General features: G+C 48.3%; 1 protein-coding gene across 1 annotated transcript in view; it reads right to left on the reverse strand.

Moving 5' to 3' along the window:
• The window catches only part of SLC12A8 (solute carrier family 12 member 8), a 50,251-nt gene extending 25,741 nt beyond the window's left edge, over positions 1-24,510 (reverse strand). The window contains exons 1-5 of the mRNA XM_088168323.1: positions 24,461-24,510; positions 20,835-21,051; positions 19,911-20,057; positions 16,888-17,079; positions 14,231-14,462 (exon numbers count right to left, since the gene is read on the reverse strand). Coding sequence (XP_088024449.1) covers positions 14,231-14,462; positions 16,888-17,079; positions 19,911-20,057; positions 20,835-20,903 — 640 coding nt within the window. The 5' untranslated portion in view covers positions 20,904-21,051; positions 24,461-24,510. The remainder of the gene's footprint in view (positions 1-14,230; positions 14,463-16,887; positions 17,080-19,910; positions 20,058-20,834; positions 21,052-24,460) is intronic.
• Between the last annotated feature and the right edge of the window lie 236 nt (positions 24,511-24,746).

Below are 24,746 nucleotides of genomic sequence, written 5' to 3' on the forward strand. Positions count from 1 at the left end.
CCTTCTCACACCACTTGGTCAGTTTGTGAAGGTCATCTGTAAATCCTGACCCTCTCTGCCAGGCTGCTGTGAGCTCTTCCCAGGTGGGGTTCATCTTCATATTGAATCTCCACATTCCCTTTTCCATCATCAAGGAAATTAAGGAAAATGTCAAATAACATCAAACCAAAAACAGACTGTTGCAGAACCTCACCAGGCTAAGCATCCTGCTCTGTAAGTAAACCATCTCCAACTGGGGTCTTCCCATGGTGTTTTGGGGATATGTAATTCAAACGAGGTACTTTGGGTGCCTTCTGTTTCCTTCCTTGCACAAAGGCCAAGTTTACAGACCAGTGAACAACCAGACTACATTTTCTGTGATACTGTTTGGGCCATAATATGGCCACACACTGACCATGAGACCCATGAGTCCAATGTCTGACCTGCACCTGTGTGCATCTGACCCCTACCAACCTTAAGAAATTAAATGATCCCCTGGTGTTCCACTCGTCTGCATGCTTTTCCCTTTCCCACTTCATTCCTCTAAGTGGAAATCCTCAGTGGAAGAGGCAAAAACGTGAAGCCATGGCAGATGTCACTTGGAACCACAGCAAACAACAGCCATGGATTTGTTGAAAGAGACACAGGATGTGCCTACAACTCTATCCCACTTCTGCTTCCTCTCCTCACAGCTCTGGCAGGTGAGAGGCCATTCCACATTTCCCCTGTATACAGAACCAGGAACCTTCTTGACTAATTAAAGAGAAGTTCATCCAAGTGTTGGTTGTCATTGCACCCTCATTTCTCAATCACCCTCCTGTGAAGCAAACCTCACATCCCTTTTGATCGGACTAGGATCTGCAGTCACCATCAATTTAGGGGCACATGAGCATGGGGCTGAGGACAACATGCTGGGAGCATCTCCTGCCTGCCCTCGTGCCTGTGACCAGTGCAAGTCATCTGTGACCTTTCAGCTGTCATATTAATGCAACTAATTGCAACTGACGGGGCAATTGGGCTGAAAATCATCCAAAACAGAACAGGAGTCAGCAACTGAGACCAATCAGTTAAACCAGCAGAGCCCTGGGTCAGTTGTTCACAGAGTCAATTATCCACATCTCATTGAAAGTGCACTTCAAAAGGACGAGCTTCGGAAGGAGGAGGGAAGGAAATGCGATAGGGTCTATATTTGGCACTCTGATCTCCAAACGAGGCAAGCTCATTTTATACATTTTTTCTGTAAGGAGATCTTTTTCTCCAGCTTACTGCTGGGTACAAGATCCAAACCAGATTCGTCCCTCCTTGCTCGTTACAAAATATTTGTCTGAAAAATTTTGCTCTCAATCAATTTATGCAACCCCACAGGCTCTAAATCCTGCCTTTAATGATCCTGCTCTCAGCTGGCTTGCAGAGGGCTGGAGCTGAAGTGCTATAAACAATCTTCCCTGTGTCATGCTAGAAGAAAAGAATCCGGTTCCTTCTCTGTGTCATGTCAGTCTTATGGGAAATGCACAATAAAGAGCAGTAACAATTTATTTTCATCATTAGACACTCAATATGTAGAAAGCAAATAATGCATTTCTCAAGTGGTTGAGCTGATCTAAATAAACAATAGGGGAAAAAATTACTTAGAGCAACATCTGAATTATCCCTGTGATTCTTCATAAATCAAGTCCTCCCAGTTTCTCTTACTAAAATGATGTAATAAACAGTGAAAACCACCTAGCAAGCTTGAAATGGAAGAGCTTTCAGGATGAGCATCCTCCATTCCCATGTGCACGGGGACCACAGGAGGCTGTATACCAGCCTGATGTAGCCAGAGGAGGAGAAGGATGGTCAGAACTCTGATGTCTTTCCAGCCATCACAGATGCCTGGGAGGAGGCACCAGCTTTCATTTGGTTGCCACTGCTGCATCCCCTCTCTTCCCAAGTGGGTTTGGGCTTTTCTTGTACTTTCTCCCACCTCTCATCCTGTGGAAGAGCATGAGAGCACAAGGTTTTTGGCACTCAGGACTGCCCTTATGAGGGCAGCCCCTCCATGAAGCCCAGGGTCCCTGATTGGGAACTCAAAGAGGTTGGGAAGGGGCTCAAGACGAAGCTGTGGTTACACAGGGTCAGGCCATTATGCAACAGCACAGAGCACAGTGGTGCTGCCAAGTTCCAGGCAACCTGGAGCTCATTACAGATTAGTTAAGTCTTGGCCAAATTCAATAAGCCTGTTCACAAGCTTAAGGTTAAGTAAAGCCTGGCATCGAGGCAGGGGCTAAATAGTGCAAAAATGGAAAACCACCTTAAGAAACAGCTCCCTTAAGACAGTCCCATATTGCACTCTGCTTGTGATTAGAGATTTTAATTACAGAGGTGAATACTGAAGGCTTGAAATGGTGAGATTTTTTCTTTTCCAAAATAAGTGAGCCCACACATTCCCTCCTGGAAGGTACTTGTTGAGATTTGCTTTCAGAGGAACAGCTGGAAGTGTTTGTCTTGCAGCACATTTCCCAGGTCTGACCTCAGCATTTTCAGGATCCTGTGTGATGTGTAAGACATGTAGCGCCAAAGAATAATTATATATCCTTGGCATAATTATCTCTGCTCTCTATCTTTTTCCCATTTCTTCTTCCACCACTAAACCCTTCTGGCATAAGTTCTGAAATCCATTTGTTCTCCTTGGATGCCAGTCCAAGCACACACCCAGAACGAAGTCCTGGTGTGGGTTCTGGAGACATCCAGGCACATCACTGTGGAGAAAACAGGAATAGTCCTCACAGCCTGGTCCCACAGCTGCCATCCTCATCTGAACACACATCTCTACACAGTAGTAAGATAAAATTCCGCTCCTCACCAACCACATGCTTATATTTTCCTCCTCCAAACTCTTAGCCAAGGGCAAGGTACAAGCCCAGAACTTCTGAGCTGTTGACTCCCCCACAGGCAAGTCAAGCCCTGTCAGGCTGGTAACTCCCAGAGGCTGTGGTCTGTCAGGTGATTGTTGGGTGTCCTAAATCAAATTAATTCCTACATAGGTTGGAGTGCTTTACAGTAGGGAAGGAGTGAAATTCTGCCCCTAAAAGCCCCTGAAATACAAATTCTTCTCCTGCCTGCAGAATAGCCTGCGGATGACCAAACTCCCCCAAACACACACATTACCCATACCTTATCACATGACAGCAGCATCTTCACTGTCAAAGGAAAGTTAGGCATGCCTGGCTTAAATGAAGTAAAATTTGGATACCAAAGCACCACCAGCAATAGGTTTTTCAGCATCTCAGTGTGCAATTGCAGATACACAAGATTAACCCTCGATATAGGAACTGTGGATGTGCAGAGATGGGTGCAAAGCCATGAATGTTGCCAAAACCCCAAGGACTTTGTGTTCCCCCCCACTCTATGCACACACTGAAATTTAACTTCAGGCAACGAACAGCACAAGATCATTCGATGCAACAACTCTGAAAGATGCTGTGTACCAACACAGCCATGTTCTGGGTGGCTCTGGATTTCCTCACTGAAGTGCTGGATGTGCCCGAAAATTACATGGCCACTAAATGGTGTCCCAGCAATGGGCACTGAAAATGGTGCACCTCTCCAATGGATTGGCATAATCAAAGAGGCATGAGGAAGGCACCATAGTCACGAATAACACATGAATCACCTTTCCCAACAGAATGAAAAGTAAATCAATCAAAGCAGTGCAGTCACAAGTCTCCACATCCCTGCATGCACACACCTGGCTTCCCATGTTTGGGCTCGTTTAACACCAACATTAACAATCACATTCCCCAGCTCTTCCAAGGCTGGGCTGTTTTTGTGGCCATGCCTTCACAAATACCCAGCTCCTGAGGTTGTCAGAATATTTTTTTCCCAGGCAAGTCCAACACTACCACTGCTGATCCCAGCACTGCCTTACTGCTGCCAGCCTGGTACAGGTCAGGTGCAGGCAGAAATGTATGAGAAAAACATGGGAAGGTTGTGAAGGAAAAGAGACAGAGGGCAGTAACGCTGGAGGTGGAGAGAGGACAGTGTGGTGGTTTTCTCATGCTACCAGTCTACTGCTCAACTTGCTGTGGGCTGACATCGACCTGCAGGATGCATGAACAGATTTTCACCAGAAAGTCCCAGTTCTCCAAGAGAATGGTGAGGGAACTGATGAGTCATGGAAGCAGAGGGTGTTGAGTGGCAGAGCCGTGCTGACAAGAGCAGAGAATAAACATGACCTTTTCTGAACTTATACAGAAATACAAAAATGTTTTAACACCTTCCAGAACATCTCCTGCTTCACCTTTGGGTAGATGGGTTTTGGCTGGAAGTCTGGGAAGAAGCAGAATGAAAAGAGAAGAGCTGCAGGGAGCAGAGCTTGAGGAGGTGGGACAAACTGATGAGACTGGTGCCCCTGTCTTCTGCCAGATACTGCTGGACTCGCCTACCCAGGGGACCCCATGCACCAAAGCCAGGTTGCCCTTTTCTGCAGCTCCAGTGCAAGGCCTGTGCCATGTGAGTCAGCATGGAGCAGTGCAGCTTTCCTGCAAGCCAGGAGCAAATCAGCTCCACGTTGGACTTGCAGGCAGCAGCACAGCTCCATAGCTGGAGATGGGGCATGTGCAGCCCAGCCCAGATGGAGAAAAGCAAACACAGGATCATCCCCTCTCCATATGTCACAAATGATGTCATGACTTTGCTTCATCTCAGTCCTCAGGGCCACATCCTGCCTGCAGGCAGCTCCCACAGTCTCAGTATTTCTGCTTTAAGTCTCCTAAACTAGGCAAGGGAAAAAAATAGAGAGAAATGTTTGTGTTGAACACATGCAGGTCAATGATTATGCAGTGATAAAAATTAAGATATTACGCAATTAACGCATCAGCATGTGGCCACACTGACAGTGCAGAAAGGCTGCAGAGCATCTGCCTGAGCTGTCAGGGCACTGAGAGGTGCAGGATGTGGGAGCTCCTCAGCTCCTGCTCTACCCCACCCGAACCCGTGTTGCTGTTGGCAGCCCTTAGCAGAAAGTATTGGGAAGAGGAGGTAAGAATGCAAAGGGATTCAATTCCCTCTGTAATTCCATCCCTAAATGCCAGTTAAACACATGAACGATCAAAAGAGCTCAGAATGACCACAGACCCCAAGCCACAGGGAGAAGAAGCGAAAGCAGCACCTCTGCCACTGCTGTGACCTCATATGTCAGGACCAGCTGAAAATTGCCACAGCCAGCATCACCCCACACCTCAGAGCAAGTCAAAAGGGCCCTCGAAAGGGCCAAACCAAAGCTGGGCAGCAAGAGGCAGCTCAGGGTGGGGAGAGAAGCTCGTTGCTATTTTTCCACTTGTGAACAAATAAGCTCCTATTTTATCATGAGCAGCAGGGAGATTGTTTCATGAACCAGGACAAACACCACACTTAGGTTTTACATTCGTCAGAGCTTCAAGTAGCAAAAAATAGACAGGTTTTAGTGGGAAAAAAGTTTGGCAAGAGGGTGGTGGGGAGGAAGGATTAGAGCAAATTTAAAGGAAGCAGGGAAGGAATTCCCTTGCCCAATACTTTCTCTGCACCCACAATAAAGCCAGCAAACCTAAAAGAGAGAGAGTATATACAGTCTGTAATTGAAGGAGGGAAAGCCACAGTTAAAACAATCTAAAAAGGCCAAGCCCTGAGAAAGGCAGCTCGAATCCCTTATCTTTTGATGGAAAAGAATGTGCTCCCTGAGATTAATGACGTGTTTACCCGAAAGGAAATCACCACCCTTCTGAAGCAGCGAGTGTTTGTTCCTCCCGAGTCCCTGTTTTCTGCTCCAGAGCTGATCTCCAAAACCTCCTGTTTAAAGTCAAGACATAATACAGCTTCCTGCTGCTGCGGGCTCCGGGGGATCCCACCATTAACCCTCTCCCAAAAAACACCCTCCACCGCCCCTGGGTATCCCCAGCAACTCGGCAGAGACAAACCCTGGGATGTTTGGATGTCACTTGTAGGGAGCAGGAGCAGCACAGGGATGGGCAGCACAGGGACGGACAGCACAGGGATGGACAGCACAGGGAGGAGCAGCTGCCAGCCCGGCGATCTTGCTGCAGGGCAATGAATCACAGCAGTGCATAAACACTGCTCAGCTGAGCAGACAAATTAGCGAGCGTGGAGACTGACAGCGCTGTCGAGGGAAAGAACTCTGCACGACCTCTTCTGAAGCTGCTCAGGGTTTCGGCAGCGCATCCTGCAGAGCAGCCTGCTGCAGGATACTTCTTGGAAAGAGGTTTGGCATCAGCCAGAGCAATGGTTGCTGTGTTAGAGGAGGCGGGGGGGAGGTGGGATCTCTGCACTGAATACCCTCAGGCAGGCAGGAAAGGCTGGAGCAGAAGTGCCAGGGCCGATGTGTTTGAGGAAATCCGAAAAAAACCTGCTCGGGGTCATCATCCCTTTAGGTATTTATCCTCTTTGGTACCTGCACCCCCATCCCCTCTTGGAGCATCCCAGCCATGAGAGCCATAACAGTACGAGCCCCTCCTCTCCCTAAAGCCAATGGACCTGCACTACTGGGTGCTAGCCAGCAGCTAAAAATAGCATAAAAGGCAGAATAAACAAAGGGAGCTGCTTAAATCTGTCTCCGATGTTTGTCTTTAGCTAATGGAGCAATTTTCATCGGCAGGATGCTGTCACCTCTCTCGGATCAGGAGGTTGCCTTCGCTCCCCCAGGCTCCCCCCAGCCACACCACATCTACTGCAGGACTGGACGGGGTGGGAGGAAATGCTAATTTCTGCCAACTCCCCATGCGCCTGCTTTATCTCTGCCTCGGCTCCTCGGGAAAGTGGAAAACCACGGACGTACACAAGAGCACACCCGGAGCCTGCACGGGCAGCTAGTCATCACAAAAGCACTGCTTAAATAAAGGAAAACTTAGGAAAGTGCCCGTGGAAGTAGCTAGTAGAGATGTTTGGCACTTACTCTGTCTCTACAGGTTGGTGGGGTTTAATATTTTTTTCCAAAAATAGAGCCAAAAAATGAACATTTTCTGCGGTTAGAAACTATGAAATTCTGGGAAAAAAAAGTAAGAGATTTTAACACAGGTGTTTCAACTTTTTAAATTCTTCCTATGTTTTGCATTATTTAATGCTAAGAACTAGACTTGCTGTAATATATAAATCCTTCCATTAGTATTTGATTTTTTTGATGTGGTATTTTCAGCCTGGCTTGTTCAGTGGTATTCAAACCAGCTGGCAAATATTATTCATTGCAAAGAGGACAAGAAGTACAGTGTCCCTTGCTCCATCGTTCTTCTAGGAAAATAGTTTTCATCAATGAGGTGTCATTATCAATCACAGAATGGTATTTCTTGGAAGTCATGCCCAGAGTGCCCAGCTGTGGGAGGCTCTGAAGAACTTCTCCAGTGAAAAGTCCTAGGCTCGAGAGATCAGAATTTAGGCTGAGTCAAGGTACAACAATTGGAGGAAAATGAGTGGCAGTTCAGTGGTGATGACACACATCCTTTGGACTCCTCGCAGTGACCTTCCCTCCATCTCGGAGCTACCCCGTGTGTTGTTTGGGACAAAGCCCAACCCATGCTGATCAAATCCCCATCTTTCAAAGGAAAGATGATGCAACTTAATCCACCAGATCCTGCCACGAGCCCTCTGCCATCCTCATGACTACAGCATCCCATACTCCCAGCTTCCCATAATAAATTATGGATATATTATCCATATGACAGTAGTACTTCAAAAGAAAACTGTTCCTTTTGTTGATTTTTTGATTTTGTGTCTAAAATGGTAGTTTATTTTTGGTTTTGGAAGGTTTTCTCTATCCTTTATACACATACAGCTACAACCTAGAGTCTGGCTTCAGAATGCAGATCATACCAAACAGTGTTTAATTTTGGAAAGGTTGAGCAAGATGTTGTCACCTAAAAGGATTTTTTTGTCTGCTTGTTTGAAAGTATTAATTAAATTCTGTGTAAGTCATAGAATACATTTTCCCTACAACAATAATTTTTCAATGGATGCATTTCCCCCTTTGAGTAAAAAAGAAAACCAGAAAGAACCACTGAGCCACCATGCAGGTTAGTGAAGGTAAACCAGAATAAAATCCCTAACTTACAGACAAAAAAGGCCAAAAAATTGTTAGCACAAGCCAGGATGAACAGTAGATAAAGTTTTCTTTTCCCACACAAAGTTTTCTCTTTAGCCTAGGAGAGGAATGCAAACTAGAAGTGAAGTGGCTGGAGGAAGAATCTAATATTGAGAAATTATCTTAATAAATTAAATCCCTAAATAAGGAAAGCTGATTCAGGGCACAGCTGAACTGTGACTGGAATTAAACACTGAGGGAATGGAAAAAAGAGGAGGCAAAATATCTCCATCGTTTGAAATCTATTATATGGTGGCACCAAAAAAAAAAAGAGAAAAAAAAAATCAATGCAAATAAATAAAGCTGTCCCACCTAAATACAGCAATGGGGAGAGAGGAAGAGATTGTGGGATGATATATATCTTCCTCAAGCCAGTCAGCTTTATTAGTTTTCTAGCATTAAACAAGTTGCTGCTGAAGGAGAGCCTGCACAGGAAGTTTTATGGGAGAAATAGATGGGGAAAGCCCACATGAAGGCAAAGTCTAGCAGGGAACAAAGCCAGCAAAAGTATTTCAGGATTTATTTACAAGTTCTAGGAAGATGAGCTTAGCACTGCTTTGCAGTGAAACAGCAAAGAAATTAAAGGTTAGATCAATGTGTACAAAACCTCCTGTTGTACATCAGGAAATCTATTACCTACTGAGCAAGTTTAAACCTGTAACAACCTCAGCAAACCCTCTCCTGGCTTCAGGAATGGACCTGGGCCAGCCAGTCCCTGACAGCACCATTCAGTGGCTCATTTTAGTGTTTCGGGGGAGGCCAGGACCCTCCTCATCCTCAGCAGCACAGAGGATGGCAGAGGGCTGCTCGCTCCCGTGGCCATTCAGATGGAGCAGCCCAGGGAAAAGAAGGCTGGAGGAGAGCACCAGAAGTCTTCCAAGAAAAGTGGTTTAATGCAAAAAGGAAGGACACCAGACTGTGCCAAGTCCTCAAGAGACCCAGAACAGTGGGTTTAGGCTGCAGGAAGAGGGGGTTAGCCTGGGATAGCTGTGACTAGGGCAGGGTCCCCAAGGATGCAGCAAAGCATCCATCACTGGAAATCTTTAGAAGCAGATTGGATGCACACGGCATCCATCCCCAGTGCCGCCCAGTAGGTGCAGGAGGGCGGGACCCGCAGACCCTGAACCCTCCTCCCCTCTTTACCCACCTCTGGGAGATGCCTCGGGGCTCAGGAATCCCGCCTGGTCTCGGCAGAGCAGGGACACAGGGATGCCAGTCCCAGCCCCGGGGTGCAGCAGCTGCGCTGACACCTGAGCATCTGCCGGCAATGGAGGCTGCTCCTCACTCAGTCCAACTGCTGGGTGTCCTCCAGCAGGGAAACACCGTGCAAACCTACCTACAACAGGGCAACAGAGTCACATCTCAACCTAACTGGTTTGTTTTTTTCTTCTAAATAAACTGCTTTAAATACCTACTTCAGACAACCTGGACAGAGCGGTGTAGCTTTCCTCTCACTATCTAAAATAAGGCCTCTAACAATGTTATCACTTTCCAAAACACATCTGTCCCGCAGCTCCTAGCCCAGACAATTGGCAGGTAACCAGTTAATAAATGTCTTCGCCAGACTGTTGAATAGGCTGGCCCCGACTCAAGAGTGATGTCAGGGCCATTCAATGCACTATAATTGGAAAAACCTGGGAAAAGCAAGCCCATGTTTTTTAATAAATAAAGGGTGTATTAGCAGCCTCCTGCCTTTATTCACCACGGTGTGTACCTTGTTCAGTAGCAAAGTGGGATTTTATTTTTTTTTCTGCTGCTGCTTGCACAGTGATTTCTACTTTGGATTTGATGCCAGTTTCCAGATGTGTCTCAGGCCAGGAAGTCAGCAATCAGTCTGGATAAAGCCTCTGGGATTTGCTGCAGATCATCTTCTGACACACACATCCTTCCTGCACCTTCTCTTATGATATTGGGGCACACCCCTGGTGCCCAAAAATAAAATAAAACAACCCAGAGCCAAGCAGAATCCCCTGACTAGGATGCTGTGATCACTTTCATATTCAATCCATGGGAATATTTTTAATTAATTCAGTCCATCGAAGCCTCAGAGGCAGCATTTGAGGGACCTTTACAACACCAGAGTGTCTATATACATAAATCATTTCAACAATTGCAGGTTCCCTGTCTGCTGGAGCAGCTCCAGGCAAAACTCATCTCCCACAGACCCTCACCAGTGGTACCCACAGGACAGCATCAGCTCCCCAGCTCGGCCATAGAACATTGGAGGGGAATGAATCCTCCAAAGCACTTGTCCTCAGAGGAATAAATGAAGATGATAAATGAGTTTTCTGGGCTCTGTGTGAGCAGCTTTGGGAAGATGAAACCCAAGCGGGTGACATAAAGGATGTGGTTTGCATGGAAAATAATCCCAAGCAGAAGCACTCAGACAGCAATATGCCTTTCAAACCTCCCTGCATCCCTAAGAAATGAAGCACCCAGATTTGCCAGCCTGAGGAGAGGGGTTTAGCCCCACATAGCCAAGCTCCACGCTCACCCAGCCACGTGGTACCATCTACTGCAGGACAGGGGAATCCCAGCCCAAGGGGACACAATTACTGAATTACTAACAAGACAATTTATTTTTCCCCCCACCAGGCATTTAAGAGGCTGTTGTTGGGCCTCTTTCGCTCACATTATGATTCCTTTCATCTCCCCATCAAAGCACAACCAAATTAACACCAGCACTCCTCCCCACGAGCTCCCACAGCCTCTCTGATTTCACAGGGCACCTGGGAGCCACTGCCAAAACAGGAAAGCAGGCGCCTAATTGAAAGGGAGTATTTGGGAGTCACCCTACACAAAAATTAGCAGAGATATGCTAGGAAAATAAAATAGTGGGCATTAACGGATGGCTTATCTTCTTTTTTCCGTGACTCTAATGTTCAGGATGTGAAAAGGCCAAAAAGTTTCACATACTGTTCTGAGGAGCTGGTCAGGGAGAGGAGCATCCTCTCCTCTACTTTCACTGCTCCTCCCAAAATAACTCAGGTTGATTTTGAGATATGGACCTCCGTCATTAAAATACAGACATACACAAGCTAAAATAACCCTGCATTGCTACAATGAAAATTTGTAACAAGTGCTGGGTCTTGGTGATGGGCTGAGAAGTCGAGCGCTGACTGATTTCAATTTACCTGTGTTAGGTTTGCTAAAAACACTAACCTGTGCCTAAGAAGAAAGGGAATGGGAATGTCTCCTGTGTGAAGGAAGGAGCACAGGGGTCTCTGTTTCTGCAGAAGGGGCTGTATTTTAAGGCGAGCGGCCAGAGACAGCTCCAGGAGGCTGGTTTTCAGAGGGAGCCCCTCTCCTCATTACCCACCCCTGCAGAGATCCCAGCCTGGGACTGTGACCAAGCCCCAGGGGAAATGCCAGCTGAAGCCAAGGGAGGATTTAGGATTAACTCCAAAAAATCAGCGAGTCCCACCCCACCCTGCAGGCAGCCTGTGGAAAGGAGCAAAAGCCCTGGGGCCCAGGCAGAGGGACAGGGGAGCCTGGTAGCAAAAGGCTGGCAGGCTCAGAGGGGTCAGCAGCATCTGGACAAGTGACCCAGAGCACTCCCTGTCTGCTGGAGCCACTCAGCTCCTCCAGTCCCAGATCCTGCCTGCAGGAGCCCAGCTGGCTCTTGGAGCAGGAGTGAGCCACAGAAAGAGAGGGAAAAAAAAGGAGAAAGAGCAGCAGGAAGCCCTGCTGAGAAGCCCCCTTTTGTGTAAACATGCTCCATCCTCAGACTAAAAATAAAGGCAAACCACAGGAAGGGAGTGAGTGCTTGGACAATATCCGATTTGGTGTGTGCCTGGGTGTGAGCTGCGGGAACGGGGAGAAGAGCAGGGGACTCCACCCAGTGCAACCACACAAAGGCAGCCAGTTAAGACCTTCAAGATGGACAGGCATTCCTGGAGATTATTTAAATTCAAGTAACTGCTGCTTGGCAGATGTGCAGTCCTTTGGTATGTGCGCAGCACTTGGAAATGTTAAGTGAGAGAAAAGGCTGCCATGGCAGAAAAGGCAGGATGACTGCACAAGGCCCATTTTACAGGGTCAGAGGCCGAGACCCAAGGCTGTGAACTGAAACCCCATAAACCTGCCATAAAGCAAGGACACGACCCAGAGTAGCTGTCAGCTCACAGCTCCAGCCTCAAAAACCACCTCTCCCTGCATGCTGCCTCTGCATCTCAGCTCCTGCTGCAGCCACAGAACCAATCTGCAAACAATCGCATGCTGATCAGAGGAATGCCCACCCCAAAGGGGTCTCAAATGCTTCCCCCACTGCTGGGCTTTGCTGCATTGCACCCTGCCATTGTCACCAGCTGGCTCTGGAGGCTGGGGCTGCAGCACCCCCTGCATGTCCCACCTGCAGACTCTCGGCAGGAGGGATGCTTTGCTGGTGGGTGCCATCCCAAGAGACAGGCATCCATCCATGCATGCATGCCTGGAAAGCGGGCAGCACAGCGTGAGGAGGCTCCTCGGAGCCCAGCGCTCACCCCTGGTGCTGACACACCACTCAGAGGCCTTCTGGGGAAATGCAGGGCTTGGGAGGATCCCCCTGCCCAGGCTGGAAGGAAACCTCAGCCTCACAGGGAAGCGCCTGTGGAAGCAGTAGAACCACAGCTGTCCCCTGCCAGCTGCAGGTCCCACCCCAGGGACTGCTCTGGATCTGGCACCATCAGCCCGATGTCCTTCCATGCACTGGAAGCCCTCCTCTCTTTAGTCACCTGCACTGTTCAGCCACCTCATTTCCCTTCCTTTCTCTATTTTCTGTCAGAAGAAAATGACAGTGCTCTGCAGTGGAGAAAATCAAAGACAACTATGTTGGCCTCCACTTGGCCATGTTTCCTGCTGATATTTGTATTTGTTTAATTCTTGTCTCCTGGTCCTATGTTCACTTTCCTACAATCAAGTCTCGCCTAGAGTATTTCTCTACTATTAGAAAGGTCTATTACAAGCACAACAAAAATACAGCACACTCCCCCCCAGCCCCGTTTCCTGTAGAAAACAGCTTCCTATGAAACGCAGCTGTTTGGAGCAGGTCACTTGCTTTCTCTGCAAAACACGCCACAGCAACACAACTGTCCTTACTTCATTCTCATTTACAAGTATTGCTGAAACTTTCACAGGCTCTCATTTGGGGCATTTCCTACATGCTAAATATAAAGCGTAAATGCCTTTCCATAAGGCTCTGTCTGACAGGGGAGCAGCTGCTTCTGTCCCCATGCCACAAAATAAAACAGCAGCATGAATGACACCTGTGCCATCAGCGCTACGAGAAACCACACAACGCCTCCTGCCACCCAGCCCAGCAGCCGGATCACAGCTGCCAGTGAAAACTGAAGATCTTCCCTTAAACTCACTCTAGTAGGTCACTTGCAACCCCCTCAAGGTGCTGCTGGACGCAGAGGAAGCCAAGAAAAAGGTGACACCTTCTGTTTACTCAGCTAATTACACCTCGTTATTGCTGGAGTGGCTGCGGCGCACTGAGATGTGTTTCCCAACACACAGACAGAAGAAAGGGAACAGGACTTGGTGTGAGCAGGGCTGCAGGTGGGAGCCCTGAGCCTCCCCCTTGCCTGAGCTGGAGCTGTCACTGCAGGCTGAACTCAGTCTGGGAAAAGCTAGCAGGAGAACTCCCACTCGTGGGTCCTTGAAACCCCGGCAGCCACCTGCCCTCTCCCAGCTCCCTGCTGAGATCTCCAGCACAGCCCTGGGCAGCAGCAGAGTGACCCACAGCCAGGGCCTAAGTGACCTCAGAGGTCTCTGGACAAGATCTCCATAGCTCAAATTCACAACCCCCCATATTCATGGACACAATGCCAAATTTGGGAGCAGAAGGCCACAAAGAACACGGCAAACACAGATGCTTTATGTTGTTAAAAAACCTCCAAGTGAAACATAACAGGAGCACAAATTGAGAGCTCAATCCATGTGGTTAAACACTTAAATTAATAAGGCATTTTCAGTCATGCTCTGGAAACACTCCTTGCAAAATTATGAGTTGTCTCTAAAAGATCAGTACCAAAGGACAGGGGACACATCTGGAAGCTCTGAACTCTCCCACTGTCCAAGTGAGTGTCACTCCACAAACACAGCTTAGGAGAAAACCCCAGGGAACTAATGCCTGTGGACCCCAATGCAATGAACCCTCAGTTTTACCTGGATCAAGATGTGTAAAGGATCCAATGACAAAGTCCAGCGTTGAGACAGCCAGCAGGAAGAGCAGCAGAAGCTGGAGCCTGATGATCCACTTCACCCCAGCCAGATTGATTCCCAGCAGGCCGAGCAGGACAGCCAGGGAGATGCCACGCACTGCCCAGATGTTGCTGAGGCTCAGGACACCTGCAATGGACTCTGCAAAGCCAGTGATGTACATGGCACCTGCAACACACTGAGGGACACAGCTCTATCAGTGGCCTGTGGGAGAACAAGGGATCCCCATCCACTGTGCCCACGCTGGGCTGTGGGGGCCTCTGTTCAGACAGACAGACAGACATTTGCTGTCGCAGCACAACCTTCAATGCTACTTTGGCCTGCAGGGACTGAACCTTATTGCTGTGAGACAGCACACTGCCCAGGCAGCAGAGCTACTGCCCAGGCAAACAGGGAAGGCTGGCTGCTAGGACCAGCAGCCCAGATGTTCCACTGTCACATCCACCCTCTATTAACACTCCAGGAGAAACCACACGGGCTTCTCTGAGAGAGAAAAGTGTGAGTCAACTTCTATGTTTCTTCCCTTCTTCTCCTTCTCTGGAGGAAAGGGTCCCAGTTCACACCTGCCTGAAGAACAGCAGTTTGTTTCCCCCCTCACTGCCTCCTGGGGGTTATTTTTAACTCAATGTTTAGTTTGGATGCAAACTCTGACGTTTCACCAGCTCCCCATCTCGCTGCTGGAATGGAGCCTGCACTTTGGAGGAGAGCACATTGTGTGAGCTGTCCCTCCCTGAGCTCCCAGGAAAGCTGCTTGTGTGCCTTGCAGCAGGACAGGACACACACTCAGCCCCAGGTGGCCAAGAGCCTGCAGGACAGGACATCTGCAGCATGTCAGGACTCAAACACCACTGCAGGACAACAATCCTAAATACCAGGATGTTTCCCTCCAGAAATTCCCAGTAGCCGACATTTCAGCAACAACCCTTTCCAGGGCATGGCACCCCCGGAAAAGCAGGTCAGTGCAGGAGCTGCACTTGATACGGCAGGTGGGACCTCGGGTCCTGCAACCCACCATCCGTGTCCACAGATGAGGGATGTGCAGCTGCCACACGAGTGGAAGGGAGAAAACCCCCACCCAAGACAGCAGGATCAGAGCCCTCATTCACTGCAGATCCCCCCGCTGGGACAGACCCAGCACTGCTCCACTGAGGGTGCTCAGAACAACCTGGTTCGTGCCTGGGAGCTGCAGGATTTGTGTTGTTTTCAGCAAGGTTGATGGCATTCAGATGTTCAGACTCAGACATGTGCAACTAGGAGATCCTGGAGGATTCACTTCCATCACAGGCAGACACCTAGAGCAGGGGAGCTACACCCTGAGAGTCTTTCTCTGCAGCATGTGGAGTCATTCCCCACTTGCCCCGGTCAGAGCAGGGAACAGGGAGTACCCCATTTCTGGCAGCAGTTGCCTTGTGGCAGAGGTTACAGCACCCCCTGAGCATCCCGTAGCAGAGGATCAGTCTGCAGCTGGTGCAGAGCACGTCGGGCAGAAAGCACAGCTGAGAAAAGAAAGGCATCAGCAGCTCTTGGGAGCAGGTAAAGAGATTTTAAGTGAGTTGCCAGCTCCCAGCCTGCAGCCCCTGTGCATATGGGATGCCAAGCCAGGGGCCAGGGCTGCTGCAGCCCAGCTTTTACGACCCTCAGGACAGGCTGCAACCTGATTGCTTTCCCAGACAGGGTCCTCTCGGAGAGCAAGAGTGGAAAATATGACAGGAAGGATTCTCATGTGTGGCCCATTTCCATATCTTGGCTTGTTACTGGGTTCAGTTCATATTTTATGGACACTTGCTTTTAATCTGGAGTGAAAGGAGGAGAGGGGATTATTTTTGGTTTGGGGGCTGTTAAGGGGTTTTGGAGATTGCAGTAAGCCAGTCAGTTAAAAACAAACCTCCATAAAAATGCTTCTCTGCTCACCACATTTTATACTGTTCATAACATCTTTATGAGGGGAAAGGGTTAAATTACTGCAGGTTTAAGTGATTATTTTACATTCTTTTTGTACACTACTTGTGTATTTTTGTGCTTCACCACCACACCAGCTCCTTGACATCTTTCAGAAAATCCAGAATTGTGACTTTTGGCTCACAAGAAGTCAATTATCTGTGGCCCTTACCCCTGCCCAGCTCTCCTCCCACACCAGCCCCACTTCTGCTGGCTCCCACTGAGAAGCAGCCGAGGCTTGCCCAATCCCTAAGGGTATGTGGAGCTCTCCAAGGCCAACCTGCCAGTCCTCAGCCACTCACTGAGCTTTGCTTGGCCACCCTGACCTCTCCTGCTTCATTTAATTTCAGTCTCCCGCCAGCAAGGGCATGTCCTGGCAATGGGGGTAATTTGGGATGGGAGGACGTGTCCTGCATGGCTTGTCCAGACACTCAGCTCCTCCACCAGGGTGACCCATGCCAGGCAGCACATCGCCATGCACAGGCTTGCTCCTGGGGAGCAGCGTGGGGCTGAGTGCTCCCTGTGCTGCTCTCCCATGCTGTCCAGCACGGTGCAGCATTACCCAGATTTTATCTGAAATAATACATTCTGCAGCAGGACAGAGCAGGATTAATATCTGCATTGCAATGTTTCCAAATTTTCTTTGAATAACCTTTTAAAATTACCTGGCCAAAAATGTAAAGGAGGCCAATGGTGCCCCCTACTTGACCTCCAAGGACAGTAGAAATCATGGAGTAGACTCCTCCACTTCCAATGCTGCACTTCTCACACACCCCAATTCCAGACAAGACTGTCACCAGGGCAACCAGAATGACAAAGGACACCAAAAACATGCCCATTACAATGCCAGTGTTTCCCTGGAATGAAAAAAACCAAAATCAAATAAAGATTAATTCACACCAATCTGCTGGGACAGAGTAAGAACCAACCCACTTCTTGTCACTAGTGAGCTACGAAACTGGAGTCATTACAGATTAAAAGAAACACACAGAGACACCCCTACTTGTCTAATTAACGTAACTTATTGCCAAATTTAGAGCCTTTATTAGCAGCTCTTTGATGAAAACCTGTCTTGTCCTTGAGCCTGGGGCTGGGCAGACCTTTGCATGAGCAGGTTCTGCTGTCAATGGGCTCCTCCATGAATCACTGATTTTGTCCTCTGGTTTAAAAGGAATGAGGTCAAACAATGATTCAGCCACCATAGTCAGGGGATCACTGCCTGTCTGCACGGTTTAGAATGACATGCTTAAAAAAAACCCAACACTTCCATAACAAAAAGTAGTTTCAAAATTGAACCCATGGGATTTGCAACGACTGATTTATTAACAGCATCGAGCTTGCATTTTAATTTTTCAGAACGTTTACCTTTGAAAGCTCTGATCCTTCCAAACAATGAGATCCCAAAGAACAAAACCCCAAAGGCAACACAGCGTGGAAGATAAATAACACTCCCATAAAGCAGCGTGTGCCGGACCTTATCTGCGGGGTGGACACAGAGTGGCAGGTGGCTCTCGCCCTGCCTGGACCTGGGGGACTTTTCTGCACAGCATTCAGCCCCATGGAAATAAAAAAAAAAAAACAACCCTTCCTGCGTGGGGCAGAGGGAAAGCCCCAGGAGGAGCTGCTGCACCCGCCATGGTCTCACTGTGGGGTGAAGAGAAAAAGCCTCTGAGCAAACACAGCTGCAGGTTCCTGTTGGCCGCTTTAAGGATCAGCACAGCCCCTTTTTGGGGGTTCAGTTTGCCATTCAGGGATGGATTTTCAGAAAGAGAAGGTGCTTAATACCTCCAAAAGAATTCAAGCTCTCTTCTGAGCTCAGGATCTTCCCACCCTCTCTCGCACATGGCTGTAATTTATTTTCCAGGGTCAGGAGTTTTCCCTTGTGCTCCAGCCCACCTTCCCCTGCTGACAAATCGCTCAGGCCAGTGCACAGCAATCAGAAGTCTCCTCCAGTGCCCAGTGCTTTGTTAACATCTGGTTTCCCTTCCTTTTACTCATATTCCAGGCCATGTCCACATCCCCTCTTTCCAACCTTGCTCCAGCAATGCTCATCTCTGAGGTCATGCTAGCCGTGATGGGGCTTTTATCCCCAGCACTAAAAGGTTGCTTCCCTGCTCTGGGGTTAGTTGAAATCCCAGATTTTTTTTTCTTTTCTCTTTTTTTGTGAAAAAACAGAAACATATCCAGGATGTTGCTATCATCATAAAATCCTATTTTGGTTCAGCATCCTGCTGCCTTTGACAGGGGTGTTATCTGGTCAGTGGGGAACAGAGCCAAGGCTTGCTATAAACACAGCTGTGATTGGGTCAGCACCACAGCCCACTCCAACCCCATACTTCTTTTTAAAAGGACAATTGTTCTTTTCCTTCAGCTGCTTATCCCAGATTAAATGGTTAATAGACATGATATGCTTCAGTTTAAAAAAAAAACAACAAACATATGCAAACATTAATTTAGCCTTGGGCTTTTCCAGAAAGGTGGTACCAGGCTATGACAGCAGTTAATGGACAATCCAATGGATCCTACAGAAGAAAGGGTTAACACTAAGACCGAAGGGGAATGCTGGACTCACAGCAACAATAGCAAACAGAGAAAGTAGGAAGAAAAAGCCCCCATTAAACACTGATGCTTATTTATGCATGCATGCTGGAAGGGGTTAGTGCAGCAGCAATCCCTGTTGAACATTTCAGCAAGATTAGGTCCCCTGGAACTGCAAAGCTTTACCATCCCCAGCTCCAGCTCTGGAAATTTATAGTAAAAGCCTGACTCTGGGAATAGCTCAACATATGACTGTCCTCTGCCAGGGAAGCTTTCTGCCAACCCTGACTTCTCCTCCCTTCCCTTTCATGCTAACTTCCAGCTGGTTCAGTTTTTCTTTTATTTACTGGCTTTATTTATACTTGTTCTTGCTCCAGAAGTTATTTGCTTTCAAAGGAAATGTGGAGGAAATAAAATCAGAAGGAAAAGGAAGCTAAAAAATCATCCCAACTTTTCCACCACAACAACTGCAACTCCCCTCAACACCTCCAGCAAAGCAAATTTCAGTACAGAGTGCAAGTGTCTTCCAGCTCTTTTTGGAAGGTGTCCACCATGCCTGTGACAAGAACTCTGCCTGAAGCTCAAATCCCATCCATCTCTGGGAAACTTTTCCTCTTCTAATGGAAAATTTTGAGGCATAATACAATGTTTTGCATCAGGAGAGGAGAGTATTCCAGGCTCTGACTCTCAGTGAGATACTATTAAGGACCCAGCAGTAGAATATCCTTTGATAACAATGACAATTTCACCTGATTGAGGATCCACCATCCAAAAAATCAGAGACCCCATCACTGGCATGTTTGGAAGAGACCTGCTTCAGTGGTGTTGGGAAGATGGATGACTGGCTGTAACTACTCTACCTGAAAAGTTCTAATTTCTCCTCAAAAATACAGCACAAGGGTGTCCCTGTTCATTGTCAAGGTTGGATGTTGAGTTTTCCTTTCTCTTTCTGAAAGCTAAGATAGGAAACCACTCACAAAGACCACTTCAGCTGCACATTTTAGTGGAACTTTTTAAAAAGAGGGCATGAGCAACATCTCTAACAAAGAGTATAGAATCCAAAACACTTGGATGGTGATGGACATACAAGGTAAGGAGAGGCAGAGGAAAATGTCCGTTCAAACATTGAACCAAGTCAGCACTTGCTCACCACAAGCCATCCTGTCCTCAGGAAAAGGACCACTCCAAAAATGTTGATCATGCAGGAGGTGAAGACCCCATCCCACGTTCCAAAGAGCACCGGCTCCCATACAAACAGCTGGATCTTCCACCAGGGCTTGGTCTGCGTTTGAGACACCTAGGGGAAAGCAAAGCCTGGGGTTTACCTCTCATGTTTTATGGACAGGCTGCACAAGTGGTGCTACAGCCAGCCACCAACAGGGGGATGGCCACCAAAAGCTGCTAAGACACCCCTTTGCTGCAAGTTATCCCTAAGATGAAGGGCTGTCAGGCTGTTGGGATGCCTGGGCCCTGAAAGAGAGGGCTCCCTAAAATACCCTGTTTATATTCTTGTAGGATAAGCAGCAACAGAACCCTACTGAGCCTCAGTGAATTAACCCTGATGCATGAACCAAAAACACCATTCAAGGGTCCTTCACAGAACCTGCAGCTACACACTCTGCTTCTCCTCCTGTCCCTACCAAACACTCCACCAAGGCAAGCAGGGTCCTCAGTGCATGGGAGAAGTCCCTTAGAGGATATGACAAACAAGGCTGGACCAGGCTGGACCAACAGAGTGGGTTAAGATGGTCTTCCCATCACAGTCATATCTGATCAGGACTCTTTACTTCTCAAGGAGACATGGGACTCCGGGACTTGAGGCACAGTGATTTTCCAGAGTTGCTGGAACCAAGATCTGAAACTTCAGGGAAACTGCAGCTTTTTCCTATGGCAACTGCTTCCTCTTGCCCTCTGGAAATCAAATCTCCTCTTTCCAAGTCACACACCTCAGATTTACATAGCAAAATGAGGGCAGTTTTGTTACTTCAGTCCTGTTTCTTTGCCACAGAGGTGACCAGGAGTGCAGAGGCCATGGAGATAGAAAGTTGGGAAAGGAGAGGACTCTCTGACATACCTGCTGTGCTTCCTCATGGAAGAGCTCTTGGACGTATCCCTCGCCTCGGGCACCATTCCGGCTGAACATCGTCTCCTCTGCGTTCCCTCTGCCTGCCCCAAGTGCAGCGCTAACACAACCACAGGCAAAGCTGCTCGGAGTGGAAAGTCAGCTCAGTCAAACTCCTGCACTGCTGGGTCCTCCGTTGTGGAAGATTCATGGTTTTATTCCAGCTTCACTGTGAAAGCAGGAAAGATGAAAGACACGACTGCTGCTTTCTCAGTCTGCCAAAGCACAAGGCCATTGTCCACACAGTCAATAGCAGCTTGGAGCAGATGCTGAACCAGAGCGACACCACAGCAAGCAGAGAGCAATGCTCCCCCAGCAGCCTCCCAAGCCCTGCTCCCAGCACAGGCTCCACCATCAGCCACATATTTAGCAGCCCTTGGTAGCCTTTTCCAAATCTAAGCCCAGCATCCTGTAGCACTGGCTCCACAGCTCCACAGTGTTGTCTGCAAAATGCATTTCCTCTGGTTGGTTTTAAATCTGGTGCCTGGTAATGTCATTGCATGCTCCTGTGCTCCAGTGTCATAGGACACATGGATTATTCACTTCCCAGCACCACTCATCACTTCACAGCCTTGATCACGTCTCCTTCAGCTGTACTTTTTGCAGACCAAGGTCCTGTCAGTGTATTCAGTTACCCACAGTCTCTCATACCAGGTGTCAAGAGAGACCTTTTAGCTATTCCTCAGCACAGTACACCATGCCTAGGTAAGACAAAGAGGGCTGCAACCAGAGGGGAGCAAGATTTGCTCCACAAATGTGGAGAGGGCAGTTTGTCTGGATCATTGGCTCTCCTGGGGCTGGTAATTTGCTGGCCGGCTGAGCCCACATGCTTACAAGAGCCAACCATGATCACACAAGGTTTGTACCAATGGCTGGACAGCTTACCTGAGACCAGAGACCAAATTAATCACGGGCACAAGGCAGGAATCCAACAGATATGTGCTTTGTTGCACAGGGACAGAGACATACAGAAACTACTTTGTGCAACTCAGGATTTCTGCAGCAGGGTCTGAATGCCTTTCACCATCCTGCCCTTATTAGTCTGCTGTGAAATAGCCAGTATTAAATAAACAAAGCAGATGCAGCTCCACCACAGTGTTTCAGCTGCAGAAGGTCTCCTGCAGCTGGGGTACAATGGCCAGCACAGGAGTTGTTTCTTTGCCCTGCCCCACATGGCCAGTTAAGCAGCACCAAAGCCATAAGAGTTCACTGATGCCCTGCTGCTGCCTCCACATTTCTTGAAGCAAATAACCCTTCACAATATCACAAATGGTTGCTGTTACAGGGAGATTGGGGCTTCAAGCAGGGCAAAAGCAGCAGGAGCAGATGAACTCTAAAGAAACGAAGCTCATGTTTTGTTTATTTTTTTCTTTGTTTTTATAGCCACAGTAATAAAAAATGGAAGAAAATACACAACGTGAAACAAGATTACAATTGAATAGCCATATTCTCCTAAGAATCCCCAGTGCAGTCCTTCCTCAACAGAGTAAAGCACTCAGTAAAGCATTCACTGGGGCCATCCAAACTCCAGTCTGCCACAGCAGTCCCACTGAGATGTGGAGAAACAGGGAGGCTGCAGCCCTGAGGCCCCTGCTCTCCTAAACCACTCCACCAAGGCAGCCAGAAGGAGATGGCTCCAACCCCTGAGAGTAGCTCAGGGCTGAAGTGACTCATTCAGTGTGTGTAACATTACATGGATAGGTGTGATGTACCCATATTACCCAGCTGAAACTTGTGAAATGCAGAAAGGGTTGCATGCATGGATTTTAGACCTGAAGAACACCTAGCAAGAAATGTTACCTGCCTAGACATTTAAATCCCCTTATCTCACCATTCCCTTCCTTTTCCTCTGCGTTAAAACTCTTCTCCTGCCCTGTGCTCGGGAGTCCTTTCTGCTCAGCTACAGCTTACCTTGGTGTAAGATCTTCTTCCTCCACAGTCCCAGGAAATTGCCTCTGCACTACTGCTCCTCTGTGGCATTTCCAACTGCCTAAAAACCTTATTACCCAATTCTGTAATTATTTACATCCCACCACAACTCACGGATCCATTAGTCCCTACGAGGCAGCCAAAGCAAGCACAGGAGGGGGTGTAAAGCATAGAAGTGGAAGCTGAACAAATGCACTGACAGCCACATCCCAATCCAGGAACATGCAAGAATTTCTGCAATTTAGGGTCTGCGAGGGGATAGTCCTCGGGGCAGGCACTCTCCTCTTGCCCCAGGCAGTGCTCTATCAGCACAGGGATATTTTTGGGTGCTATTTTGTATCTAGGTCACCTACCCGGAGGAAGTTTTTTCTGCTATACACACCAGTAGGATAAATAAACTTAACAGACACAATTTTGCTCTAATATAAATGAGCCTCTAACTTGAAAGTAAATTGCTGTTATTTTTCCTAAAGTTTCTGCCAAATACACTAACCAGTCTATAAATTAAAGACGAACGTCTGTTTTAATCTTTCCATACCATTTAGCACTCAAGAGAGCAGAAGAGCACTAACAAACCTCACAGAAACATTTACAAAGGCTCATCTCCTTTTCCTGCAACACTTCTATATTTAATTGCAAAACCAGATTCCTATAGATTAAATTTCTCTGCCCTCCATGCCCTTTCAGAGCACTATTTTATTAATCAGCACATTAAAGCTGCTCTGAGCTACTCAACAGCTGGCTGGTTTTGGGGAGGAAAGGTTAACGCCTTCCCAAGCACAACTGCGTGTGGTCCCACGGTCTCCGGAGCCTCCGTCCTCGCCAGAGGAGCTGCTCCTAAAGCCTCTCCTCCCAAGGGACACAGCAGCCAACAGCATTTTAGTTTTAATAAATCCCTTCAACTCTTCTCCGGGTCAACTTCTTAAAAACACCTGATTTAGGAGTCTTTTAGGAAAGTGGAATTAAAGGGAAACGAAGCCGCCATCAGCGCAACAAAGGTAACGCCGCACAGAGCAGCGCTGGCTATTCCCGGTTACTCATTTACTGCACCAGCCAGGACAATTACCGAGCTCGTTGTGTTTCCACATATCTCCGTAGAGCAACGAAGGCTGCGGAATACCAGACGTGGGAAACGAGCCCGGACTCTCTTTAGCAGCTTCAGTGTTCCTGCGTGGCCGGAGAGCATTGGTTTGGCAGAGGCCACGGCTTTGCCAACACCTTCGTTCCGCGGGCAGCGGCCACCGCCACCCCGGGCTGCCCAGCCTGCCCGGGCAGCGCTCCGAATTACCCGATCCCTCTTCCTTCTGTTTGTTTTTTCCTTTTTTAAATTCTTTTTTTCTCAATTTTTCCATTTCCCCCCTCTTTTTCTTTTTTTTTTCCTTTTTGTTTCCCTGTTTTTATTTCTCTTTTATTTCCTTTTTACTGATTTTCTTTTACCTTTTTTTTTAACTTCCTCCCCACGCCGTTTTTTTTTGGTTTTTTGGGGGTTTTTTGTTTTTTGTTTTTTGTTTTTGTGATGGTTTGTTGTTTTTTTTTATTAGCCTCTCCTTTTTCTTTCAACTTTTTGGGGTGGTGGGGCCTCTTTTCCACCTTTTTATTCCCCCTCCAACATGGTTTTCATTTTTTCAGCTTTCCTCTCCCCCGTTTACCTCCCTTCCTCCGCCGCCTCCGGCCCCACCGAGTAGCCAAGAGGTCAAAGCCAAGCCAAGCCAAGCCCGGTGCCAGCTGCGCGGTGCCCGGGCAGCCCCCGCGGCTCAGCCCGGTCCCCATCCCGGCTCGGGGGTGTCCCCGCGGTGCCGACCCCACTCACCTGGCGGCTCCTTGTCCCTCCCTCTCTCCCTCCTTCCCGCGGCGCCGCCTCCCGCCGGGGCGGCTCCGGGCGCTGCCACGTCTGCCCGGGCACCGCGCCCGCCCCCGCAGCGGCACCGGCACCGG

This window comes from Sturnus vulgaris, chromosome 7, assembly GCF_052056855.1.
Source record: "Sturnus vulgaris isolate bStuVul1 chromosome 7, bStuVul1.hap1, whole genome shotgun sequence".
Taxonomy (NCBI): domain Eukaryota; kingdom Metazoa; phylum Chordata; class Aves; order Passeriformes; family Sturnidae; genus Sturnus; species Sturnus vulgaris.